A 25,862-nucleotide genomic window follows, 5' to 3' on the forward strand; every position below is an offset into this window, starting at 1 on the left:
TCGTCATTCAAATTAGGCTGAGCTAAGGGAGTTGGAAAAGCTGTAAAACTGCAACTAGCAAAGAGGTGTCTTCTAATTTCGGTAGAGACCTTATAGCAGACGTTTTCCATCATTTCCTTATATCACTGCGACGCCCGCGTAGCCGCACTTTAGCACGCCGCTTTCGGGATTCTGGAGGTATGCCAATCCCGGAGTTTCGACCGCGGCCGGCGAGCATAAACGCTGTTTTTGTGCGTTTTGCCACATCCGACTACATGAATACCGCGCTTGTCCCCATGCCGCTTCTCAATTACACGAGTCGCAGACATTTAGAAAACGTTCGCATCCTTTCGCTTGGGATAACAATACTGAAATATTTTCAGGCCAAAGTTGTGGGACTGTGCAATGTAATTGCGATCTACACTACATTATCACCAAGCTGTGGAGCGCTCTAAACCAACCAGTATCAGCAACGATCACAATAATAACATGAATAAAGGCAGACATTCTACTTATTAGAAAAGGGATACACAAATTCAGTCCTGGGAGGGAGCGTGCGGCGGGTGGAGGTGGGGCGAAGCAGTTCAAATTCATTAAGATGCGGACCATGTGAAGATACGGGGTGAAGGCCAGGAAAACAACTGGCGAGTACTAGGATGGTACGTTGAAGGAGGCCAAAATCGATTTCTTCCTCCACGATAATCAAACACCTTAGTTGGTTGGTTAGTTACATGTCCCACAGATCATTTGAACGATTCTTTTATCGAAATGACGCGGATCGAATGAGTAAATAGGACGTGTCTACACGATTAGTGTTAACATTAATGAATACATTGTTGTGTTCCTCATCATGCAACTGCACTTAAACAGGTTTTCCAGTTTGTGCTCCTATTACAGACATAGGAACAAAGGTGCTCTGTAACATTACTAGATCTTAGATTTTATGATCAGGGGAAAAACGGCGGTTGCTGAGCGAGAAAGGAAGAGATAAGTTATTAAGGACAGCAAATAAATTGACAATGTAACAGACTGGAGTGGCAGACGTAAATATATGACTATAATGAAAATCGAGTACACGAGGTGGATGGATAGGTGAGCCAGGAAAGCTAGTTCCTGTATTCCAACAGCCGATAAAGGGACTGGCCTGACAAGTTAATGCAAGGTGGGCAGATGTTCGGAATCATGCATGGCCAACATGGGTTCGTATAACGGAAAAACAAAATGTATGCAAAAGTCTACGACGAGGTCGTTATCTAGCAAGAACGTCAAATGTTTACTGCAATCTCCACTAAAACGGTGGATGAAGGATGATGAATAAAGCTGTTTGTCAGCTCTTACTAAAATTAAGAAAGTAGGAGCCGGTGCCAGTGGTATGTAGTTTAGATGAAGCAGTCTTCAACTACTCGCTACTGTCTTAAGCAGTGAATCTATCGACAACTTAATAATCAAATCGATCTTCTTCCTTTACTGGATTTTCAATAGCGTTTTTACTTTATCAACGTACTTCTTGAAGTCACAGCATCATCAGGATGTCAGTTATGTTACGACTTTCATTGCAATGTCAACACGGCACAAACGCCTGTCCGGTATTTCGCTGTTTTCTGTAGTATACTGTACACAATCGAGTGAATCACATGTGGTTCACAGATCATATAAAGACGACAGTGTACATTCACAAATTAAAAACGCCATTGAAAAGTCACTAACGGAATATTCTTAAGTTGTCCATCCATTGAACTGTCCTGTTTATGCATAGAACAGTCAGTGTTACGTTGTTTTGTTGGTCAAATAAGTGGAGAGAAAAAAGGCCGCCCTAGAAATTACATAATGGATTTTTTCCCGAATTTTCATAACTAAATGACGAGCTAGAAATTGACATAACGCGTATCAGATTGATCAGAGTGAGGTCTAGTTTTACATAAAAGGTTTTAAATGATTGAAAGTAACCAGAGTAGTTAAAAAATGCTTTGTGAAATATTTCAATTTGCCCCAAATCACTAACAGTTGGTACTAGCTGTGTAACTGAAGTGTGAAAAAAATCGCAGTACAAATTTAAACTTTTCTCCTTCCTCTTGACCTATATAAACTTAAAAATAAAACACCGATTCCTATTTATAAAGTTGAAAAAGGAATCAAATGTTCTGTGAAGTGATTTATGTAAAAGTAAGAAATAAACCATTTGACGCGACTTTGAATGGTGCTCGAAATCGTCTACAGCAAATTGGGTGCCAATTCAAAATCTGAAGTTCAGTGTTTGGTTGAAGTTCACTGACTGGTCTCCTTACGTCACTAACATACAAGCATCTTAGCTGCTGTACACGATTTGAGCATTATTCAAAAGGGCGTGAAATGTCTCTCTAATCTATTTTATTTCTTACCTTTAGTCAAATCATTTAACAGTTTATTTTTTCAAAAATTTTGCCTTCAGTAGAAATGGTTTGACGCAGCTCTTCACGCTAGCCAGTTGTGTGCAAGACGCCTCTCTGCGTGACTACTGCAGCCTACAGTACACAGATTTATACGTGCTTACTGTGTTCAAACATTGGTCTCCCTCTACAATCTTAGAAGCCCCCCCCCTCCCACTGATTACTTCATTACCAATTTGACATTTCTTTGTTGCTACAGGGTGCCCTAGAAACCGATCCTTTTAGTCAAGCACTACCGAAAATTCAGTACTTACTCAATAGCTATTCGATCTCACCCTCTAATCTTCAGCATTTTTCTGTAGCCAGGAACTTCAAAGTCTTTTATTATTTTCCTATCTGAATTGTTTGTTTCTACATTTCGCTTCCGTACAAGATTACACTGCAGAATAATACATTCTAAAAATACTTCCTAAGAAATTAATAGTCCACGTTAACAAATTCCTTTTTAGCTACTACAAAAAAAGTAAAATTACGGCACACATTTTGTTAGTGACAACGCTGAAATGGCAAATGATTATAGTGTAACACTTTTACCATTTACGTCCAGCTGAAGGCGCGAAAATAAACGTGGAGTTGTGAGTAGTTCGGCAGGCAGGACGGAGCTCTACTCACCGTGCTGTCCGCTCTGTCGCAGGACCTCCATTGCGTCCTCTGTGGGCCCCGTCAGCAGCTGCAACAAACACGCGGCGGCGGTCAGTGCTGTGTCGCCGCGATTGCCATCTCAAAGCGCAGGGCAGAGCACAAAACAAAGCAGAGCGGCGCGGCGCCCGCCAAAAGCGAAATAAACGCGCGCTCGCATCGCTTCCTGCCCACAGCACGCGAGTGGCCGCTGCCGCCGTGTCACAGTGCGGCCTTCTCTCTTTCTCTCTCTCTCTCTCCCCGTTGCTTACTGTGTCCAGCTGAGCCCTTGCCCTCCTTTCCTCCCTTTTTTCTACGTGACGAATAATCGGTATGCATGTGATAGCTAATAAGTTCCAAAACGCCTATCATAAAAGGATTGTCTTACTGTCACTATCCTACACACAGGATAAAAGTAATAGTATTACACACTTTCTGCTGCTTAGGCAAATGGAACAACTCTATTATCTCTTATTGCTTTGGTGGTGGTTTACCGTGGCCCTTGAGGGGCTTGTGGAGGCACCATTAGTTCATGGGAGGTTCCTTAGAAAATCCCAAACAAGATTTTTTTAAACCATTTTTTTGAAACCAAAACTGAGCAGTGGATTCCAAGACGACTATGCACAGCAAATGGCTGGAATTTTTGCAATGTATTCCTTAGATCCTGATCTCTAACAACATTGAGAATTTTCTAGATACATTTATCCGTTTCAGAGAAACAGAGGTCCAGGTTCGAATCCTGCCTCGGGCATGGATGTGTGTGATGTCCTTAGGTTAGTTAGGTTTGAGCAGTTCTAAGTTCTAGGGGACTGATGACCTCAGAAGTTAAGTCCCATAGTGCTCAGAGCCATTTGAACCATTTTGAAACGGAGGTCCACATTTACCTTACTCGAACAAGTAAAATCCATTTTATTTTATTTTATTTTTTTCCTTTATTGAATTTCGATTCCCCCGAAGGGGGCGGGCTGGCAGCAGCTTATTACGCTGCTCTGCAGCCTACAGGCTTTTTAAAATGTAACAAGAAGATAGGAAACAATAAAAAAGGCGATAAAACGGTAACTTAAATTGTAAAACGGCGGAAAAAATTGGGGAAAGTTAAACCATAAAGCAAAGGGTTGACAAATAAAATACACAGGAATCAGACAAGTAACATAGTAGACAGACAATTAAAAAACATGGCGACAGTCTGGTTTCTGTCCGCAAGAGATATAAAAATCACACCCAGCGACAGTATGATGTCCGTTCGCGACACTTCCGAAAAGACACACAACACTGAACACTCACTGTAAACACTGCACGAAAATGTCGGCACAAAGATGACACACCCTAGCGAAGGGCAGATGGGGGGGGGGGGGGACTTGGACAGATGAGGGGGAAACAAGGAGGGAGGAGAGGAAAAACGAAAGGGGGGGGGGAGTAAAATCCAGTGTGAGGCGAAGATGTAGTTTCTAAAGTGACGTCGCACTTAGAAATATCCTGTAAAATGTCTCCTTTATCATAAGAATGGTTCTAGAAACCCCGCTTTGTAGCAGTGGAGCACATGCAAAATTTTTGTGAACGTCAAATCCATTCTGAGGTGTAAAGTTAGATTTGTGTTATTTCGATTTCACGTAAAAAAACTATAAAATTTTAATGAACTATACATTTCTTTTTGTATGAGTTACATGCGCTGCTGTGGCAGGGAAAAGAGGGGAATCAGCGGAAAAATGCTCCAATCGGAGCACAAAAAAGGCGAATGTACTCCTGTTTAATTTACAACACTGACTGAAATGTGGGGTATCAGCTGCCTCATTCTATCGTCCTCAAAAATATTGGTATGCGAACATGTTAACGCTTTTTTATAATGAGGGAGAAAGAGACTGGCTGTGAGAAAGAGATGGAAAAGAAATACTGGAAGATAGTAGACAGTGGTTGGGTTGTAGAAAAAGCGAAGGAGACAATGGCAGTGTTAGAGAAAGAGAGGGATTGAGTGGCAGTGGAACATAGCCGACACTGACAGAAAAGTGCTAGGAAAACAGTGGAGGAGATAGTGTCAGTGGGAGAGTAATAAACAGAAGGAAAATTGGAAGTGGATGAGAAGCAATGATAATGAGACATAGAGTCTATGGCGATGACTACAGGTAAGAGAGAAATAGTGACAGTGAGAAGAGACGGCAGCATGGGAAGGAACGAATAAGACAGTAGGAGTAAGAGAGAACAAGAGGGAGACAATGACAGTGAGAGGAGACCAAAGTAGTAGAACAGAACGAAGGAGACTGTGACTGTGAAACGGGAGACACTGACACAGAGACACAAAAAGACAGTGACAACGACTAGACCACGGCTTCACAACATACGTGCTCGCGGAGCAAGCTGTGAGCAGCAAGGCGCGAGCACGGAGCAGTGCGAGCACGCTACCCCCACTACCAGACCAGAGCGGAGAGTGGGGAAAGTCACGTGGAGCACACAACAGCTCCCGCCAGTCAATGTAAATCCGCGGCCACCTGCAGGGATATCACTCACGAATTATTACTGCGACAAATGAAACAAATAAAGGAGAGTGTACACATGCCACATAATTTTATTAGCTTAGTGTATGCCTCTACATTCGCATTAATTTGTGAACTGTTACACAATAAAAGGTGTCACTGAAATGTGGGATTCTCGGTTATCTTGTGCTTTTTGCCCTTTACAATTGCGTCTATGTTCGGAGTAATTGTTCTTGTGCATTTTAGGCGCAGCGTGCAGTTTAAATTTCGATCAGACAATGCGTTTCTCAGGCGCGTCTTGTTACATTTCATTGCAGAGAACAGTTGTTCACAAACATACGTGGAACCGAACACTGATATTATTGTAGCCGCCAATTTGTGCAAACGAGGAAATTTATCCTGAGGGAAGTGTCTGTAGAATTCCAAAATGTTTTTCTTGTTCTGAAATTTGTCTCTGTATTCTCTGTCACACTGCAGGTCAATAATTTCTTGCTGCAGCTCATGACGAATCTCTTAAATATTCGCTGAATATGGAGAGAACAGATTAAAATCACTGTCTAGTGCTGTCAGATCTTGAAAGCGCTGATCAACTAAACTATGTGAATAACGTTCACAGTCTTTGTGAACATCTTGCATGGATGATAATTTAGGAAAATGAGCTAGATTTCCTGTTTCCAGCTGACTCACCCAAAGTGTCAATTTCATTTTAAAAGCTCGTATTCGGTTTATGAAATGAGTAATTAGCAGATCTTTACCTTGTAGTAAAATGTTCAAAGCATTCAGATGGCTAGTTAAATCTGCTAAGAACGCGAGATCACATTCAAACGTGTGCGCGCATTTCCCCTCCCTCCCCTCCCTCCCTACTCCGCGACCTTGCTCCTGTTCGCGAGCACGTACCTGAGCAGACGCGAGTACTCGCGCTCAAAACCGGCCAGTTGTTAAGCACTGGACTAGACTGAATGACAGGGAGAATGGGCAAGTGGAAGTGAATGGGTATGAGCGACTTACAACAATGGAGTAATGGGCGTGACCGAACTACAGTTAGGGAAGCTCGTGGGAGTATGAGGTGAGTTGCGTGGAGCGAGTATATGTTCGCATGAAAAAACTTCTGGGAAAGTTTTTAACAGTGCTGAGGAAATAAAATGAGGCTACTGGTACCCCACTTTCAAGAGCATGTTAGCCCTTTTTTGTGCTTCGGTAGGAGAATTTTTTGCTGTTTTTTCTCATAAACGTCAAATATATCAGTGTTTAACACCGAAGGAGAAGAGAAAGGGTGCTAATGCTGCGTTGACGCGAATGTACAAAGAGAGTCACGTTAAAATCTAACACCTTTTGTTTCGTGAATGGCTTAATGTCTCTAATCGACATTTTAAGCACATGGTATTGAGTAGAAGGCTAAGTAATTTCGTTGTGTAATACTCTAAACGTATCAAACAAGACATTGAAGCAAATATTTTCTAAAAAATGGAAATTTATACGTTTCTTAACGGCAGTCGAAAGCTGTTGAAGAGACAAAAACAATGACAAACTCTTGTTAATATTGAGGTTAAAACTTCTCGGAAACATGTGCCAAATTCCTGCTGAAATTCAAAGGAAATGTTACCAGAATCTTCTGTTACGATGTAAAAATCGCCAAATGAGACTCTCATACCAGGCTCCGACGTTGTACCAGGCGTTTCGACTTTTTACTTGTCTCCACAAAATCTGATCACTTAAATGTGAGTTCGTACACACATACGAAATAATTTTCCTCAGCCATTTCTGTTGTGTTGAAGAACAGCAAATAGTTGCACAATCGAAACTGATCACGTATCTATGTCATACGAAGTAGGGCCGAGAGGCAATACATTTGATCGTAGTAGCAAACAAAACTGGCTTTTTACGATTCGGAGCATGATCTCTTAATCCGGTAGGTAGGCAAGAAAACTTAGAAATTAATATGGACGGGTTGGAGTTTCACACAAAATCGAATAGGAGTATAATGCAGTAACAGTTTTAATAATGAATAAGAAAACAGTAATGCAGGTAAGCTACCATGAACAGCATAGTGAACGCGTTGTCCTAGCCAAGGAAGACGTATAACACTCACCATAGTTGTAAGAGCTGATATCCCAACTAGCTCTTCAAGTGATGAAGAGATTGAGAAAATGTATGGTGAGATAAAATAAATCATACAGGTAGTTAAAGGGGATGAAAATTCAATTGGGATAGGTGATTGGGATTCAATCTAAGGAAAAGAAGACAAGGGAAAATAACAGGAAATCATGGACTGGGGCAAAGTAATGAAAGAGGAATCTGCCTGATAAAATTTTACATGGAACAAAATTTAGTCATTACTACCGCTTTGTTTAAGAATCAGTGTAGGTGAAAACAGCTGGGGACACCGGGAAGATTGAGACTGATTATGTAATGGAAAGGCAGAAACTTCGAAATAAGGTTTTATAATGGAAAATATTTCCAAGGGCAGTGTGGACTCTGACCCCAATTTCTTGGTTATAATCAGAACACTAAAATCGATGAAATCGCAAAACGGTAGGAAATTATGAAGATGCGACTTGAATAAATTGAAGAAAACAGAGGTTGTCGAGAGTTCACAGGAAGTATTAGCCAAAATTGGACTGAAACGGGAGAAAGGAGGGTAAGAGAAGACGAATGGTTAGCTTTGAGAGACGAAGTAGGGAAGTCAGCAGAAGATCACATAGGCAAAAAGACAAGGTCTAGTAGAAATCTATGGATAACACAGTGAATATTAAATCTAATTGGCGAAAGGACAAATTGTAGAAATGCAGGCGAAAGTGAATACAGACGCCTAAAAAATGCGATGCGATCCACGGGGTGTGTAAAATGCCTAAGCAGGAATGGATAGAAGACGAATGCAAGGCTGTACAATCATGAATAACTAAGGCAGGGGCGGGCAGGAATCCTGCACGTGTGCGGTGCACTTGCACGCGTGCAGTTAACAGGTGTTCTGCGTGCACACAGGGGCAAGCTGGTCACCCGCTTACCTCCCCTCCCCACCATACCTTCTGTCCACTCCTTCCTCTGTAATGCGTTTTGTTTTTCTAGCTTGATTTATTGAATGATGGAATAAGGTTAGCAGGAGTGCTTGAAATAAATCATGGTTTGAAAGAGTACCTATTACCTACGATACGTTTTATTTAATTATCACAGGTGGAGTTTACAGTACGTTTAATATCTGGAACAAAATTTCTGCATACAGACAAACGCAAACAGTTAAGTAAATTTTCATCACTTATGTTTGCTCTTAACCGAGGCTTATTAAACCAGCAAATGGTTTTCCAGCTCTCACTATATTAAGCGCAATTTTATAACTTGCACGTACCGCTGGGCTATTATTGTTGTCGTCTTGAAAAATTGAAAACAATGCTCCATAAAATGTTAAATCAGTTAGATGAGAGACATGACGAGAGAAAGTCTCAGATCTCTTGTGACAACGGCAACTAGGACAGATGCATCTAATATCGTCAGGTCGCTCTTCTTAAGCTCAGTCAATTTCCCCATCCGCTCAGAATCCGACAATAAATTGTACTCGTCCTTGTGAAATTTATTATAATGGCCTTCAATACTAAACTTCCGCTGACCAGCGAGAATACTGCCACATATTAAACATTTCGAATTTTCACGTCTTTGCACAAAGAAAAAATGATTCTCCCATTACTTTTTAAAAGATAGCAAATCTCCACGTCTCGGTTTCCTTGATTCACTCTGCATTTTCCGGTTCTTGAGATACAACGTTCACTACGTAGTGGTGGCTTCGCATCAACGTCTGCGGCTTAGCCTGGCACTACACTGCCGCAACCTGCCTGCTGTCGCCACTGCCCCATTCGACGATTGCACGCGAGCAGCACTAGTGCAGCTTTGTGCGCTCACGAGCCGCGTGCAACGTTTGCCCGCCCCTGAACTAAGGGAAGGTAGACGCCGCCCACAGGAGATTAAAGAGAAACTTGAGGAGTAGACAAGTAAGCAACGAAGTGAAAGCTGAAATGTGGAAGGAATGTACACTGAGGTGACAAATACCGTGTCGGACATCCTTTCGCTGGGCGTAGTGGAGCAGCTCGACGTTGTACGGACTCAACAAGTCGTTGGAAGCCTCCTACAGAAATATTGAGCTATGCTGCCTCTGTAAACATCCATAGTTGAGAAAGTGTTGCCAGTGCACGATCTTGTGAACAAATTGACCTCTCGATTATGTCCCAGAAATATTCGATGGATTCATATCGGGCGGTCTGGGTGGCTACATCATTCACTCGAACTGTCAAGAATATTCTTCAAACCAATCACGAACAATTGTGGTCTGGTGACATGGCGCATTGCCATCCATAACATGCAGTCCTCGAATGGCTGCAAATGGTGTCCAAGTAGCAGAACATAACCATTTCCAGACAATATCGGTTCAGCCGGACCAGAGGTTCCACACTTGAAACCTACCATCAGTTGTTACCAACTGAAACCTGGACTCATCTGACCAGGCAACGGTTTTCCAGTCTTGTACGGTCCAACCGGAATGGTCACGACCAAGGAAATGAGCTGCAGTCGATGTGCTGTCTGTAAAGGCACTCGCGTCGGTCGTCTGCTACCATAACCCACCGACGCCAAATTTCGCCGCCCTATCCTAACGGATACGATCGTGCTACGTCCCACATTGATTTCTTTGGTTATTTCGCGCAGTGTTCCCTGTCAGTTAGCACTGACAACTATACTAAAACGCCGCTGTTCTCTGTCGTTAAATGAAGTCCTGTCGGTCCCCGAGTTGTTCGTTGGGAGAGGTAATGCCTGAAATGAGGCATTAACGCCACACTCTATGACTCTGTGGATCTCTGAATATTGAACACCCCATTTACCGAAATGGAATGTCCCAATCGTGTAGCTCCGATTACTATTCCGTGTTCAAAGTCTGTTAATTCCTGCTGTGTGCCTATAATGACGTACGAAACCTTTTCAAATGAATCACTTGAGTACAAATGAACGTTGCGCCTATGCACAACCCTTTTATGCCGGCCGCTGTGGCCGAGCGGTTCTAGGCGCTTCAGTCCGGAACTGCGCTGCTGTTACGATCGCAGGTTCGAATTCTGCCTCGGGCATGAATGTGTGTGATGTCCTTAGGTTAGTTAGGTTTAGGTAGTTCTAAGTCTAGGGGAGTGATGATCTCAGATGTTAAGTCCCTTAGTGTTTAGAGCTATTTGAACCATTGAACCCATTTATGGCTTGTGTACGCGGTACTACCGCTATCTACACTACTGGGCATTAAAATTGCTACACCACGATGACGTGCTACAGACGCGAAATTTATCCGACGGGAAGAAAATGCTGTGATATGCAAATGATTAGCTTTTCAGACCATTCACACAAGGCTGACGCCGGTGGCGACACCTACAACGTGCTGACATGAGGAAAGTTTCCAACCAATTTCTCATACACAAACAGTAGTTGACCGGCGTTGCCTGGTGAAACGTTCTTATGATGCCTCGTGTAAGGAGGAGAAATGCGTACCATCACGTTTCCGCCTTTGATAAAGGTCGGATTGTAGCCTATCGCGATTGCGGTTTATCGTAACGCGACAATGCTGCTCGCGTTGGTCGAGATCCAATGACTGTTAGCAGAATATGGAATCGGTGGGTTCAGGAGCGTAATACGGAACTCCGTGCTGGATCCCAACGGCCTCGTATCACTAGCAGTCGAGATGACAGGCATCTTATCCGCATGGCTGTAACGGATCGTGCAGCCACGTCTCGATCCCTGGGTCAACAGATGGGGACGTTTGCAAGACAACAACCATCTGCACGAACAGTTCGACGTCGTTTGCAGCAGCATGGACAATCAGCTCGGAGACCGTGGCTGCGGTTACCCTTGACGCTGCATCACAGACAGGAGCGCCTGTGATGGTGTACTCAACGACGAACCTGGGTGCGCGAATGGCAAAACGTCATTATGTTCGCATCCGTGTTTGGCGTCATCGCGGTGAACGCACATTGGAAGCGTGTATTTGTCATCGCCATACTGGCGTATCACCCGGCGTGATGGTGTGGGGTGCCATTGGTTACACGTCTCGGTCACCTCTTGTTCGCATTGGCGGTACTTTGAACAGTGGACGTTACATTTCAGATGTGTTACGACCCGTGGCTCTACCCTTCATTCGATCCCTGCGAAACCCTACATTTCAGCAGGATAATGCACGACCGCATGTTGCAGGTCCTTTACGGGCCTTTCTGGATACAGAAAATGTTCGACTGCTGCCCTGGCCAGCACATTCTCCAGATCTCTCACCAATTGAAAACGTCTGGTCAATGGTATCGTGTTGTAGCTGCATGGCCAGCTGTACCTGTACACGCCATCCAAGCTCTGTTTGACTCAATGCCCAGGCGTATCAAGGCCGTTATTACGCCCAGAGGTGGTTGTTCTGGGTACTGATTTCTCAGGATCTATGCACCCAAATTGCGTGAAAATGTAATCACATGTCAGTTCTAGTATGATATACGTATTTGTCCAATGAATAACCGTTATCATCTGCATTTCTTCTTGGCGTAGCAATTTTAGTGGCTAGTAGGGTATATACAGGGTGTTCATAAAGTCCGGGAACACTTTCAGTTATTTATTGCACAAGAACTAAACATTGCACAGATGTCATAAATATTGCATTTTGAAGAGAAACTCTGACAGCTTTTCTTACAAACATTTGATAAGCGAACCATGGTTGACCCGGCAGACGTCAATACGCTGCCACTATTTTGGCTACAGAACCCTATTTTTCAACATAATCTCCGTTCAATGCGTCGGCCTTACACCTCCTTACTGGGAGGGCCTGTATTCCCGTATGGAACCACTCTACTGGTCGACATCGGGGCCAGCGTCCTGCTGCATTAATGACCTCCGCATCACTTGCGTACTGCTTACCGCGGAGAGCAAACTTCATTGAACCAAACAGATCGAAGTCGGAAGGTGCGGGATCCGGCCTGTAGGGTGGCTGACGAAAAACTGTCAGATGAAGCTTTGTGAGCTGCTCTCGGGTGCGCAACATTTTGTGAGGACTTGCGTTGTCATGGAAAAGGAGAAGTTCGCTTGCATTTTTGTGGCGACGAACAAGCTGAAGTTGTTTCTTCAATTTCCTGAGAGTAGTACAACACACTTCAGAGTTGATCGTTATACCATGGAAATGGAAATGAGCGTTTGGCGTCATTGGCCGGGAGGCCCCTTACGGGGCAGGTCCGGCCGCCTGGGTGCAGGTCTTATTACATTCGACGCCACGTTGGGCGAACTGCGCGCCGGATGGGGATGAAATGATGAAGACAACACAACACCTAGTCCCGGAGCGGAGAAAATCCCCGACCCAGCTGGGAATGGAACCCGGGCCCCTTAGGACTCCAGTTCGTCACGCTGACCATTCAGCTATCAGCTATCTTTTTCTTTAATCTCATTTTTCTGTTCGTTTTCGTTCGTTGCATCTGCTCGGGGCGGACGTCGCAAGACACCCGTTTAAGTTCATCGTTGATCCATTAACTCAGTTTCTTTTATTACAGAGGGTAGCTAACCCTCCGACCAAACATGATGAGCTACCGTGCCGGCTAGCGGGGCGGACATCGTTGTACCATGAAGAAGGACATAAAACGGAATAACCCCTGCAGAGTCCCAGAAGACCGTCGGCATGACTTTAGCGGCTGAGGGTACGGCTTTGAACATTTTCTTCGAACGAGAGGTGGACTGGAGCCATGGATTGCCGTTTTGTTTCCGTCGTGCTGCTGCAGTAGACAGGGCAAAAGGAGGTCCGACACGATATTAGGAGGTATCCCATGACTATCGTCACCTCACTGTATAAAACGTGTCGGCGGGAGCTTTCGGGCCAGTGGTGAAAGCATTCCGAAACGGCGAAGTTGCAAACTGTTCACATGCTGCCGTGGTTAAAGTATACCGTGGATGCCAAAAGTGGTGCTATCCTAAAGTGGCGCTATCCAAAAGTGGCGCTGAGGCAACTGTGGTGCACCAGGGGCCATAGATGACAAGAATGAACGACGGCTGCGGAGTTGTATACTGGTGAATAGACGTGCAACTGTCCCCCCCCCCCTCCCCCGGGTGAACCAATGGGCTACCAACAGTGTCTCCCGAACGAACGCTCATCGAACATTGCTGCGTATGGGCCTCCGCATCAGGCATGTGGTTAATGGACCCATGATGACTGCTGTTCATCGGCGACGAAGGCTGGAAGTTGCACACTAATACCACAACTGGATGTCCACTGAACGGCGACAGGTGTCCTTTCCAGATGAATCACGTTTTATGCTTCATTGGACGGATGGCCGTTGACGTGTACGGTGCGAAACAACTGAAACGGCAAACGCATGGCCAGAGAAGGGAGAGTTATGTTTGTGGAAGGCGCAATGGACAGCATTCATTTTTCAATGGGAGTACCATATTCCAAAACGAAACGAAAATAATCTTCAGGTTTCGGTGTGCCCCCTACCTTACGTACTCGCAGGAACGGCCGACCGGTGTGGCCGTGTGGTTCTAGGCGCTTCAGTTTGGAACCGCGCGACAGCTACGGTCGCAGGTTCGAATTCTGCCTCGAGCATGGATGTGTGTGATGCCCTTAGGTTAGTTAGGTTTAAGTAGTTCTAAGTTCTAGGGGACTCATGACCTCAGATGTTGAGTCCCATAGTGCTCAGAGCCATTTGAACCATTTTTGAACTGAGGGGGGTTCGTTCCAGAAATGACCGTGGCCGGCCTGAAAGCAGAAAGGAAGGCGCCACAGTGATAAAGGGTTCTACAAAATAGCATAGTAAGTAGCCAGACATGAAAATGAGCTAATGCAGTGTTCAACAAACACGGGGGTCGTAACAGAAGGGGAACCATGGCCGCAATATATGAGTAGTAACGTTTACTGTACAAAACAGATATTGCATTCTAAGGATTCGTGGCAATCATTTAACAGAAAAATGATCACAAGTGGACAATAGGGTCTGTCCCTACCACAAGCAAGGTGGTTAGGAACGACGGCTATTCATCTAACTAGTTGATGATCTGACTATAGCTTATTCCTGGCACGAAGAACATTTAGTCACACTAAAATTCAAATTCGCAAAGGCCAAAAAGTATTTATAGTAGGTTGGAAAGAGCGATGGGTGCCCTAACGAGAATGAAACTTCACCTGGATATGGAACTGCCGTCATAGGCCTGTTACCTGGTTTGGCCGACAGGTCTGGAAAGTTGGCGGCAGAGCGACTAAATCACGAGTTGCAGTGGTCTGGGCGGCGGTGGGTGGTTAATAGAATGGAGAGACCAAGATGGATGCCCTAGGGCTACGGCCACTCTACTAACGGTTCATCTCCATTGCCGCCGGCCGTTGTGGCCGAGCGGTTCTAGGCGCTTCAGTCCGGAACCGCGCGACTGCTACGGTCGCAGGTTCGAATCCTACCTCGGGCATGGATGTGTGTGATGTCCTTAGGTTAGTTAGGTGTAAGTAGTTCTAAGTTCTAGGGGACTGATGAACTCAGATGTTAAGTCCCATAGTGCTCAGAGCCATTTGAGCCATCTCCTTTGCCCTAACCAGGACGACGAGTCCACACGAGTATCTAATTCGAACAAAGCGGAGGCACAAAGCCAGATCGAGTCGAAGTGCAGACGTACTTTCATCAGCTCGGTTTCCAAAAAACGGGTGACTGCACCCACGCTACCAGCCCGCTAGCGCCAGTACCACCAGACCAGGGAGGGACCGTGGTGACTGCAATCGCTTGGTACCTACTGTAAGTGGCACAGGGAAACCTAACGAATTAGCCACTTTCAAACGTGCAACGACTGCTTCTTGTTAGGGTTTTAATTACTGAATTAGCGATTAATGCCATCAAATCGAAACTTCGCATACAGCAACTTCTGTGTTACTGACAGTTCTCCTTGCTCAATCCAACGAGGTTAAATATATAAAATTGACCACAAAGATTCATTGAATCTAAACTATGTGACGTATCAAAATTTAAAATGGGTGGGTACATTCCTTTAAATTTTAAATGTTATTATTTAACGGAAAGCTCTGACTATTTGAGGGGCTTCAACATAGCATGAATGTGGATTTCCAAGGAAAATATCCCCTCTGTCTTTGATTCCATGCCATGATTTTAGTCTCTGAGTCGTCATTCTTCTGACTGGTTTCAGAGCAGCACTTGCAACCTACGTCCCCAGCTATTTGCTGGACGTATCCCAATCTACCTCTACAGTTTTTTTTTTACTCTCTACAGCTTCCTCTAGTACCATGGAAGTTGTTCCTTGTTGTCTTAATAGATGTCCTATCATTCTGTTCCTTCTTCTTCTCAATGTTTTCCACGTATTACTTTCCTCGCCGATTCTGCGGAGAACCTTCTCATTCCCTGCCTTATCAATCCACCAGGACTGAATTCTTTAAACCTGAATAACGTAACGCTTAGGTCTCCTCGTATCACTTAATCGTCACGTCGTTGATTGGCATCTGTGACGGGTCGTGTAGACTGGCCGCTGCACGGTTTATCTGCAGTGCCCTATCTCCGTTTCCAAACCTCTTTACCCAGCGTAGCACGTTACAGTGTTCCCATACGGTTTCTTCGTGGCCGAGGTTAAAACAACTTTAAAATCATGGGTCAAGAAGCAAAACATGATTTTTTCCGAAATTATTTTCATGACTTGGTTAACGATGGCGCAAATGCGTAGAAATGCATGGTGGCTATGTTGAACGATAGTGTTGCGTAGAGGACAATTCAAGCTATGATCAGCGCTAATTGCGCTTTTATATGTTGAATCATTAAATTATTTACAACACAAAAGGCACTCCTTTTTGACGCACCCTCATATCTAATCTGATATGTCTAATTCATTTCAGTCGTATGTATCCTTCTCAGCGTTATAATTTCCCATATCTTCAGTACAGACTGAAACTGTATTCATAACTTTAATTGTACTATACAGCATGATTCAGCTGCCCCTACCGATGTAGTTTTATGCAACCCGCCGCGTTCAGCGTTACATCTGGCCTTCAAAAAACACGTGCGGGGTTTTCATGTTCTCACTCGTACGTGCAAACTGTTAGGGCTATAGGGAAATTGAACAGGTTCTTTTTGTAGGAAATTTGACATAGTTAAATTTTATACTGGGACTCGTTTTCGCTAGAAGCCACACTTTTCGAATAACTAAAAAAAAAAAAATACAAAAGTGATCTTCAAGCGCGCCTCCACCACACTCATTTCTCACCAGTCAGGACTTCTCGTTTGTTATTTGAGGCACTCCCTCCCCCCACTAAAATTTCCGACTACACCAGTTATAATAATAAATGAAAAGCACCAGTTTGCTTTTGTTCTACAATATTATTTTTATTGCTAACCGGTTTTCGGCTTACAAGGCCATCTTCAGACATTTATGTCTGAAGATGGCCTTGTTGTTGTTGTTGTGGTCTTCAGTCCTGAGACTGGTTTGATGCAGCTCTCCATGCTACTCTATCCTGTGCAAGCTTCTTCATCTCCCAGTACCTACTGCAACCTACATCCTTCTGAATCTGCTTAGTGTATTCATCTCTTGGTCTCCCCCTACGATTTTTATCCTCCACGCTGCCCTCCAATACTAAATTGGTCATCCCTTGATGCCTCAGAACATGTCCTACCAACCGATCCCTTCTTCTGGTCAAGTTGTGCCACAAACGTCTCTTCTCCCCAATCCTATTCAATACTTCCTCATTAGTTATGTGATCTACCCATCTAATCTTCAGCATTCTTCTGTAGCACCACATTTCGAAAGCTTCTATTCTCTTCTTGTCCAAAATATTTACCGTCCATGTTTCACTTCCATACATGGCTTCACTCCATACAAATACTTTCAGAAATGACTTCCTGACACTTAAATCTATACTCAATGTTAACAAATTTCTCTTCTTCAGAAACGCTTTCCTTGCCATTGCCAGTCTACATTTTATATCCTCTCTACTTCGACCATCATCAGTTATTTTGCTCCCCAAATAGCAAAACTCCTTTACTACATTAAGTGTCTCATTTCCTAATCTAATACCCTCAACATCACCCGACTTAATTCGACTACATTCCATTATCCTCGTTTTGTTTTTGTTGATGTTCATCTTATATCCTCCCTTCAAGACACCATCCATTCCGTTCAACTGCTCTTCCAAGTCCTTTGCTGTCTCTGACAGAATTACAATGTCAAGATGGCCTTGTAAGCCGAAAACCGGTTAGCAATAAAAATAATATTGTAGAACAAAAGCAAACTGGTGCTTTTCATTTATTATTATAATGTTGTTCTACCAAGAACCGACGGAAGATTCTGTTAATACACCAGTTATTTCTGATTTCGAATTTTTTTCGTCTGTGTTGTCTGGGCTGTTACGCCACCAGCATAACGGGCCAGCTATTTCGTTATCATATTATTAATTTAAACGTGCCCAAGAGGGCAATGAAAGAAAAACGTTAGCATAATTTGCTTCAGCGTTAACGTTTACGAAAGTCAATTCGATCTAGGCTTAGTTCTTAGAAGCACAGTAGTTGCATAGTCAGAAGGGTTGACGCATACAACGGTGTAATTGTTTATCCTATGCTGTCAAAATTGACAAAACTGTTACTTAAAATTTACACAAACACCAGTTTTCCGATTTGCAACTGCTCGACTAAGCAGGTGGTGTAATAAGGCCACTCAATAAAGACCAAAGGTCGAATGTGGAGAATAATTCGTGTAGAAGTAAATTCTTGTGCAATGGTAGGAGGGAGTGCTATGAACAACATACTAGAAATCCTGTCCAGTGGGGGCTGTGTGTGAGAATGGGGGTGCTTTTGAAGGTATCTTTCGTACGTTTTTTCGAATAACTCGAAAACTATGACCTCTAGCGAAAACGTATCCCAGTACAAAATTTAACTTACATTACATTTAAAGGCCAAAAACGGATCGCGCTCTTAGGGGTCGGGAGATTGAGTATGAATAAATAAGTAAATTTCCTACAGAACCGTCCTGTTCGTTTTTTCCTATAGGACTAATATGAAAATTTCCCGCGTTGTTTTTAAACACCAGATATAACACAACGGGATGCATAAAACGATATCGGTAGGGGCTGCTGAATCATTCTATATAGGCATTATAATCGGGGCATACAAGCACCACGATCGGGCCTACGAGGACAGGGAGCAACTTTCTCATGGACGTCTGCTGCTGCCGGCAGCTCGTGTGCCGTATCACAATCTCGGAGGGCTGAATCTGATCTGATTCGTTCCGTGGCTGAGGGCCAGATGCCTCCAGCCTACGATTCCATCAGGCGACGCAGCTCCAAGGGACGGGGGGATATTCCCCAATGTAATCGCGGAGCGATATATTTCAGATATAACGTCTCAAGCCCGTGGACATTTGCTGTGTAGTGGTTTGAAGGAAATTATATTTATGAAAGTCTGACATTTTGTTAACACAACTCAGCATTTTGTGCTTTTTTTCCCATTCCTTTTTACTGGAAGGCGGTATTTCATTTTCCATCTCAACACATCAGTTCTTTTTTTTCCACCTACAGGTGCTTCTTTGTTTTCTTATCTTCACTCAGAAATCCCGCAGAAGTGCTTTTTTACCTATTAACCTGCATAATGTACAAGGTGTTTGGGGTATAATTATAGCTGTTTCTATTGATGACAAAGGACACTGTGCTGAGCAACGTTCTATCGGTATTTATTTCATCTGCAGAGTAATAATTATAGCTGTTACGAATGGTATGGCCGCGCAGAGTGATCGCGCGGTTAGAGGCGCCATGTCATGGATTGCGTGGTACCCCGCCGGAGGTTCGAGTTCTCCCTCGTGTATGGGTGTTTGTGTTCTTAGCATAAGTTAGATGAAGTTAGTTTAACTAGTGTTTAAGTCTAGGGACCGATGACCTCAGCAGTTTGGTCCCTTAAGAATTGAACACATTTGAACCTTTTTGAACAATTGGTATGTTTTTAGGTTAGTTATTACCTCCAAATGCGCATGGTACAAGCAAACCATTTATTTTCCCCTGGACAGTAGGTCAAGTATTAAACTGTGGGCACGTCGAATCAAAACGGAGAGTCTGTACTGCCTGGCTTATTCTTGGTGCAGTTACGACCCTGCAGAAAACATCCGGTAGTAAATTGTGACGGGAAAGGCTGTTAGATGCAGAGAAAAACAACTAACGCACTGGAGTTGGTATATATTAAGGTACTAATGATCACAATACCTCTACCTATACTCTCAACACTCCGTATATTTGAAATATTTACAGTAGTTATGACAGCGATTTTCTGCGAATTCTGTTGAATTGTGTGGAAAGCGTGCACAATAGATTTAATCAGTGAACGCGGAAAAAAGGCTACAAAGTATGCACGAAATGCAGTCGTTTTGTTCAAAAAGAATTCTAGGTAGAACTGACGCTCAGATTGATACCGCTTTGGTTATTGTCTGTAAGGTCTTAGGCAGAGCTTCGCACTGTCGTTTAGTGGACAAAATACGAGCTTACGAGAGTCGGACCACATTTGTCAGTGAATTCAGGACTTCCTTGCTGACAGAACTCAACACGTCACTTTTAACAGAAAAAAATCGACAAATTTTAAAGCAATTTCGGGAGCACTTCAAGGAATTATTATAGGGCCGCTGTTTCTTACAGTATGAATCCATGAGGCTTTTCGCGAATGATTCTGTTGTCCATACGACTGCAGCAACACCAGAAGACCCAGTTGCAGGGAAGTCTGCAGGTGATCGATAGCTGATGCAGGAACTGGCAGTTGACCTGGGACTTAAACAACCGTAGCGCACTGCCCACAGGCGCAGAACTACTGCTGGCAAATCGTTGCAAACAGTAACCACCGCAAAATACCTAGGAGCAACCATACGGGGTTACCTAAAGTGGAATAACCACTTAAAAACAAGCAGTAGGAAAAGGAGATGCTAGACTGATACTCATTGATTCTAAAGGAAATTTATTTCTCCCACGAAAGAAATAGCTTAGAAAACTTACTTGGTCAAGTTGGAGATAAGCGTTCCATGAAAATGTTAAACGTTAAAGATTTTTTATATTAAATCCTCTAACAGCCCAAATCGCAATGTTTTAACAATCATTGATTACTAGACTGCTCGTTGCTTGAACTGGTCACACATCACTCTTTCTGACCGGCACTACGTTACGTGTGCAAGTCTGTTCACTGCTCTGTATCGGGTACGTAACACATGATGTTATTAGGCGGACAATGCTACTGTACAAGGTATATGCCGTCCTAACGTGTTTGAGTAAGAAAGGTATAGCTTACGTAATGTATAATCGATTTGTAACATCCAAAACTTTTACTTTAGTAAGTTTCGTACACAATCGTGTGTCACACCGATGACAATGTGCCTTCATTCAGTCTTGTGATTAGAAACTACACTCATTTTATTAATTAATCTGAATATGGGTGATTGCTCAGCCGAAACTAGTAATCAATGGTTGACAATTCTATGCTATAATGCCATACTATTAAAATACTGTACTGTTAAAAAATCTTGGACTTTTAACTCTGTTCATCAGCCTGGGACGTTCGCCAGATTGGATTAGTAGAAGATTATTATTTGAATAAAAACTTTTTAGTATAACACGCTTTTAAAACGGACTAAAAAGCATAAAATAATTTCTGTACAGATTCCTAACCCTCTACAGATAGCCCTGAAAATTTTTGCTTGTGAATTTTTAATGGCTATGAACATACTCCCAGGATTTAAAACGAAGAACGTGGGGTGCATGTCGCAGATAATAGTGAGGAGATGAACTTTTCGTGCATCAATTATGTATTGGATGCGTCCCATACTTTTTGTTTGGATTCTGCAGTTATTTTCATAGCTATTAAAAATTCACAAGCATAAATTTTCAGGACTATCTTTATGAGGCCAGGAGGAGTTATTTTATACTTTTTAGTTTGTTTTAAAACGGTGTCATATTAGAAAATTATTTAAATAATTGTTTACTGCTTTTTAGTCGTGTGTGCATCCAATTTTTCATCGATTTTGAACATTTCGAGAAGATTACAACAGAGTGGAGTGGTAAAATTCGGGATTATTTCAGTTTTCTTCGTTTTACGATTATCTCACAAAAAGTTGTCGAAGATAAAAATTAGGCACAATCGAGCTCACACGGGACTTACCAGCAACCATTCTTTCCACGAAACAGGAAATTGTGGTAACAGCAATAATATACGACGGGCCATGCGGTACATGCAAGATACAAAATCGGGTTAATCTTACACTGTCATCGAGTTCTGAGCCATGTTGAAAGTTTGAAGTATCTGATTCGTCGGGAAATGGTAGTGGTAAACGAAGTACCCTCCGCCACACACCAGACAAGCAAGCGAGTTCACACTGCATGGTCATCCAGTTATGAGCTATGTTGATAGTTTCAAGTCTCTAGGGCAGCGGGAAGTCAGATTAAAATCAATTGCAAAATTTGTACCGAACAAACAGACAAGAAAACGACCCAATAAAAAAGTGTTAAAATAGGTAAGACACAAAGAAGACGGCGTATTTCTACGCTTTGTAGAGGCGACTGCGTTACGGAGATGCTCAGCAAACCCCAAAGGCAGGCGCTACAAGAGAGGCGTTGTGCATCACGGAGAGTTTTACTACTGAAATTTCAAGGGAACAAGTACCGGAGCAGGTGGACAACATTATTTCGTCCCTCATTCGTCCCGTTAAACGGCAAAAGTGAGAATATCGGACAAATTAAAGCTAATATGGTTTACCTACAATAATTCTTCCCACGCGCATTAAACTGGCAACGGGACAAAATGTTAGTGGTACGGCAAGTACCCAACGCCACACTGTAAGATGGCTTGTGTAGTATAGATTCAGCCCTTAAATCAGTCTTGACGAACGGCGGCAGAAACGCTTTAAATAGGCAGTCATACAGAGATTTAAACGTAACGCCTAGGATTTTCCTCTTCTCTCACTCACATTAGCTAGTTGCTAATAATCAGTCAACAGCAATCCTAAGCATAGCCAAATATGGGCAATATATGTATTTATGCCTCAAGTACACACCATACTATTTACTTAAAATCACTAAAATATAGTTACGATCATTGTCTATGACACGTATTTTAAACCTGTTATTTGAAACTAAAACGCAGAATTAAATTAAGAGTCTCACTATGTAACTGCAAAGCATTATCCAGTCTGGGTGAAATGTAATTATTGTAATTAACAGGAACGACAATTGTAAATAATGTGAAGAAACTACTCTAGGCAACATCCAGACAGTTTTTCGAAAGACTTATTACTAAAATGAAGTACTTTTTACGGAAGCTAGGAAACATCTTAGGAAGAAATTATATTCGATATTTGTCACGTAAGGCACTAAAATGCAGTATGTATTGTTCTATTTACATATCTATTTTCATTGTGAATGAGACTGTTTCGTAACGAGACTCATATACTGCGTAATGTCATTTTATGTTAGGATTTATACTGTTATTTTGTATTTTAACCATCACCGACAGTGTAGCAAATTGTATATAAGGCCCATGCGGCCCACTGGTGTCAGCCAGCTTTGCTCAGTCTTTCGAAGTGACCTCTCTGCCGATCTGATTTGTAAATATGTAAACTATTCTTAGACGCACACAGTGTGCCAATTTAGTTAAGTTGTACCATAGCTTGTTTCATTCCTTGGATGACTTCAAGAAAGAAAGAAATTACAGTTAATCTCAAAATCATGTGTGGCATTTGGCCCATTTAGGTCAGTCGTTGTTATACCATGATTTTTACGTTTTTCTGTTCTACAGGAACAACAGCTAATCAACGCTGTGATGCAGATAACTGAAGTGAAGTATATTTTCGACGAGTTCATCCATCGATTTATTTTCTACAGATATTGATTATTAACTGATAATTAATTAAACAAACACTGGTTTTTGCATTGTTTCACAAATTTTATTATGATTACTGCACAACTTAGGTTTCGGTTTATAAGCACATTTTCGACTATATTACTTATGACCCGAAACCTAGGTTGTGCAGTAACCATAACAAAATTTGTGAAACAAGGTAAAAATTCAAAAATGGATCTGAGCACAATGGGACTCAACTGCTGAGGTCATCAGTCCCCTAGAACTTAGAACTAATTAAACCTAACTAACCTAAGGACACCACACAGCCGGCCGCAGTGGCCGAGCGGTTCTAGGCGCTCAGTCCGGAAACACGCGACTGCTACGGTCGCAGGTTCGAATCCTGCCTCGGGCATGGATGTGTGTGCTGTCCTTAGGTTGGTTAGGTTTAAGTAGTTCTAAGTTCTAGGGGACTGATGACCACAGATGTTAAGTCCCATAGTGCTCAGAGCCATTTGACATCACACACACCCATGCCCGAGGCAGGATTCGAACCTGCGACCGTAGCGGTCACGCGGTTCCACACTGTAGCGCCTAGAACCGCTCGTCCACTCCGACCGGCGTAAAAGAGTGTTTGTATAGTTAATTTACAGTGTTTCACCAAGTATCCACAGTTGATTCAATTAATAAGATTAACTAATAACTTCAAGAATCTTTATTAGAGCATTGTTATTAAAGTACAGTGTGTTAATTGACTTTCAAGTATTTGATTTTAGCCTAGGGAAACTTTTGAAGTTCCACAACAAAGTCCAGGTGCAGTAAGCGACGGAATAGTTGTATATCACAACGTAGAGAAGCTTCAATAACAATATACGAACTGCCTATCCAGCCGAACAGCCGGATCTGTAGTGGGCGGACGTCCGTCCCCCACGTGCGTGTTTAGAGCGCAGCAGCCGAATGCGGAGCAACACAAATACAGGGCGGACAAATAGACACGATGAAGAATATACACAGCCGGACATGTGAACAACCCCTTAGCGGAGGAGGAAACGAAATGATACTTCACGGGCTGTCATGGTACCTCAGTGATCACAATACTGAATCAAATTTACAGAGAACTTGAGATAATGAATCCTCTTGTCAGTATGGCGTTCCACCTCCTCTGACGCGGGTGGTGCGAACACCGATTCTATTGGGAAAGCCATTGTACCCTCTTCTGGAGCAAGATGTCCCACAACTATTGCAACGCGATTAACTCGATATCGTGCATACAGGCACTGGGGCGGAACGGAATTCTGAGGTCGACCCACACGCGATCTATCAGAGACAGATCTGGGGACCTTGGTGGCCACGGGGGTACCTCAACATCACGCAGACTGTTCATAGAGACACGTACCGCACGTGGATGAGCGTTGTCCTTTCGAAAAACGGCACCACAATACTTTAGCGTAAAAGGTAACCTGAGGATACAGCATATCCGCAAGGTGGCGTTGTGACGTCACAGTTGACTCCATTACCACCAGACCGTGACCTGAAGTGGCTCCCTACACTATCATATCAGCAGCAGCCACACCGCTATGACTTTCCAAAGCACTGGAAGAATAGAACCTCTGTCATATTCGCCAACGATGATCATTCGGGGTACTGCAGAACTGTTATTTATCTCTGAACACAATGTGACGCCATACACCAGCAGTCCACGGTTCCCAGTCATGGCAACACTACAAACGCAACCGTCTGTGTTGCGGTGTTAACAGAAGCGTATGCATGGGCAGCTGCTAGTCTCCAGTTAATTGTGGTGAAATACACCGAATTTTGCAGAGAGTCCATTTCTTGCAGACGTGGTCGGTCGGCAACAGAGGCAACAGAGGTGTGATATGTTCTAAAACATTCATAAACACTGTTTAACGATGTAACAGGTTATCATATGCAGCTTCTAGTTTATAATTTCATAGCATTATTATATTTTATGTCGTTCCTTAGTTGCTTCACTACAGGTTATCATATGCAGCTTCTAGTTTACAATTTCATAGCATTATTATGTTTTATGTCGTTCCTTAGTTGCTTCAATACTATTATCGATTATTATGTCCGCCCGGATAGCTGAGTGGAGCCGGCACGGTAACTCAGCGTGTTCGGTCAGAGGTTAGCTGCCCTCTGTAATAAAAAAAAAACCGAGTTAATGGATCAACGACGAACTGAAACGGGAGTCTTGCGACGTCCGCCACTAGCAGATACAACCAACGTGATGCATTGCCGTCCAACGGGCCTGGGTTCGATTCCCGGCTGGGTCGGGGATTTTCTCCGCTCAGGGACTAGGTGTTGTGTTGTACTCATCATCATTTCATCCCCATCCGGCGGGCAGGTCGCCCAATGTGGCGTCGAATGTAATAAGACCTGCACCAAGGGGGCCGGACCTGCCCCGTCAGGGGCCTCCCGGCCAATGACGCCAAACGCTCACTTCCATTTTTTTCATTATCTGTTATTATTAATACTATTATTACTATTATCATTATCACCATCTTGGAAACATGATCTGCCTATGCAGATAAATGAAAGGCTTT

The 25,862-nt window shown here is 43.2% G+C and overlaps 1 protein-coding gene across 2 annotated transcripts in view; it reads right to left on the bottom strand.

The window, feature by feature from the left end:
- The window catches only part of LOC126187563 (uncharacterized), a 396,377-nt gene that overhangs the window by 74,623 nt on the left and 295,892 nt on the right, over window positions 1–25,862 (bottom strand). For both annotated transcript variants that reach the window (XM_049928718.1, XM_049928719.1), the window contains exon 2: window positions 3,018–3,075. In XM_049928718.1, coding sequence (XP_049784675.1) covers window positions 3,018–3,075 — 58 coding nt within the window. The remainder of the gene's footprint in view (window positions 1–3,017; window positions 3,076–25,862) is intronic.

Source organism: Schistocerca cancellata, chromosome 5, assembly GCF_023864275.1.
Source record: "Schistocerca cancellata isolate TAMUIC-IGC-003103 chromosome 5, iqSchCanc2.1, whole genome shotgun sequence".
Lineage (NCBI taxonomy): Eukaryota > Metazoa > Arthropoda > Insecta > Orthoptera > Acrididae > Schistocerca > Schistocerca cancellata.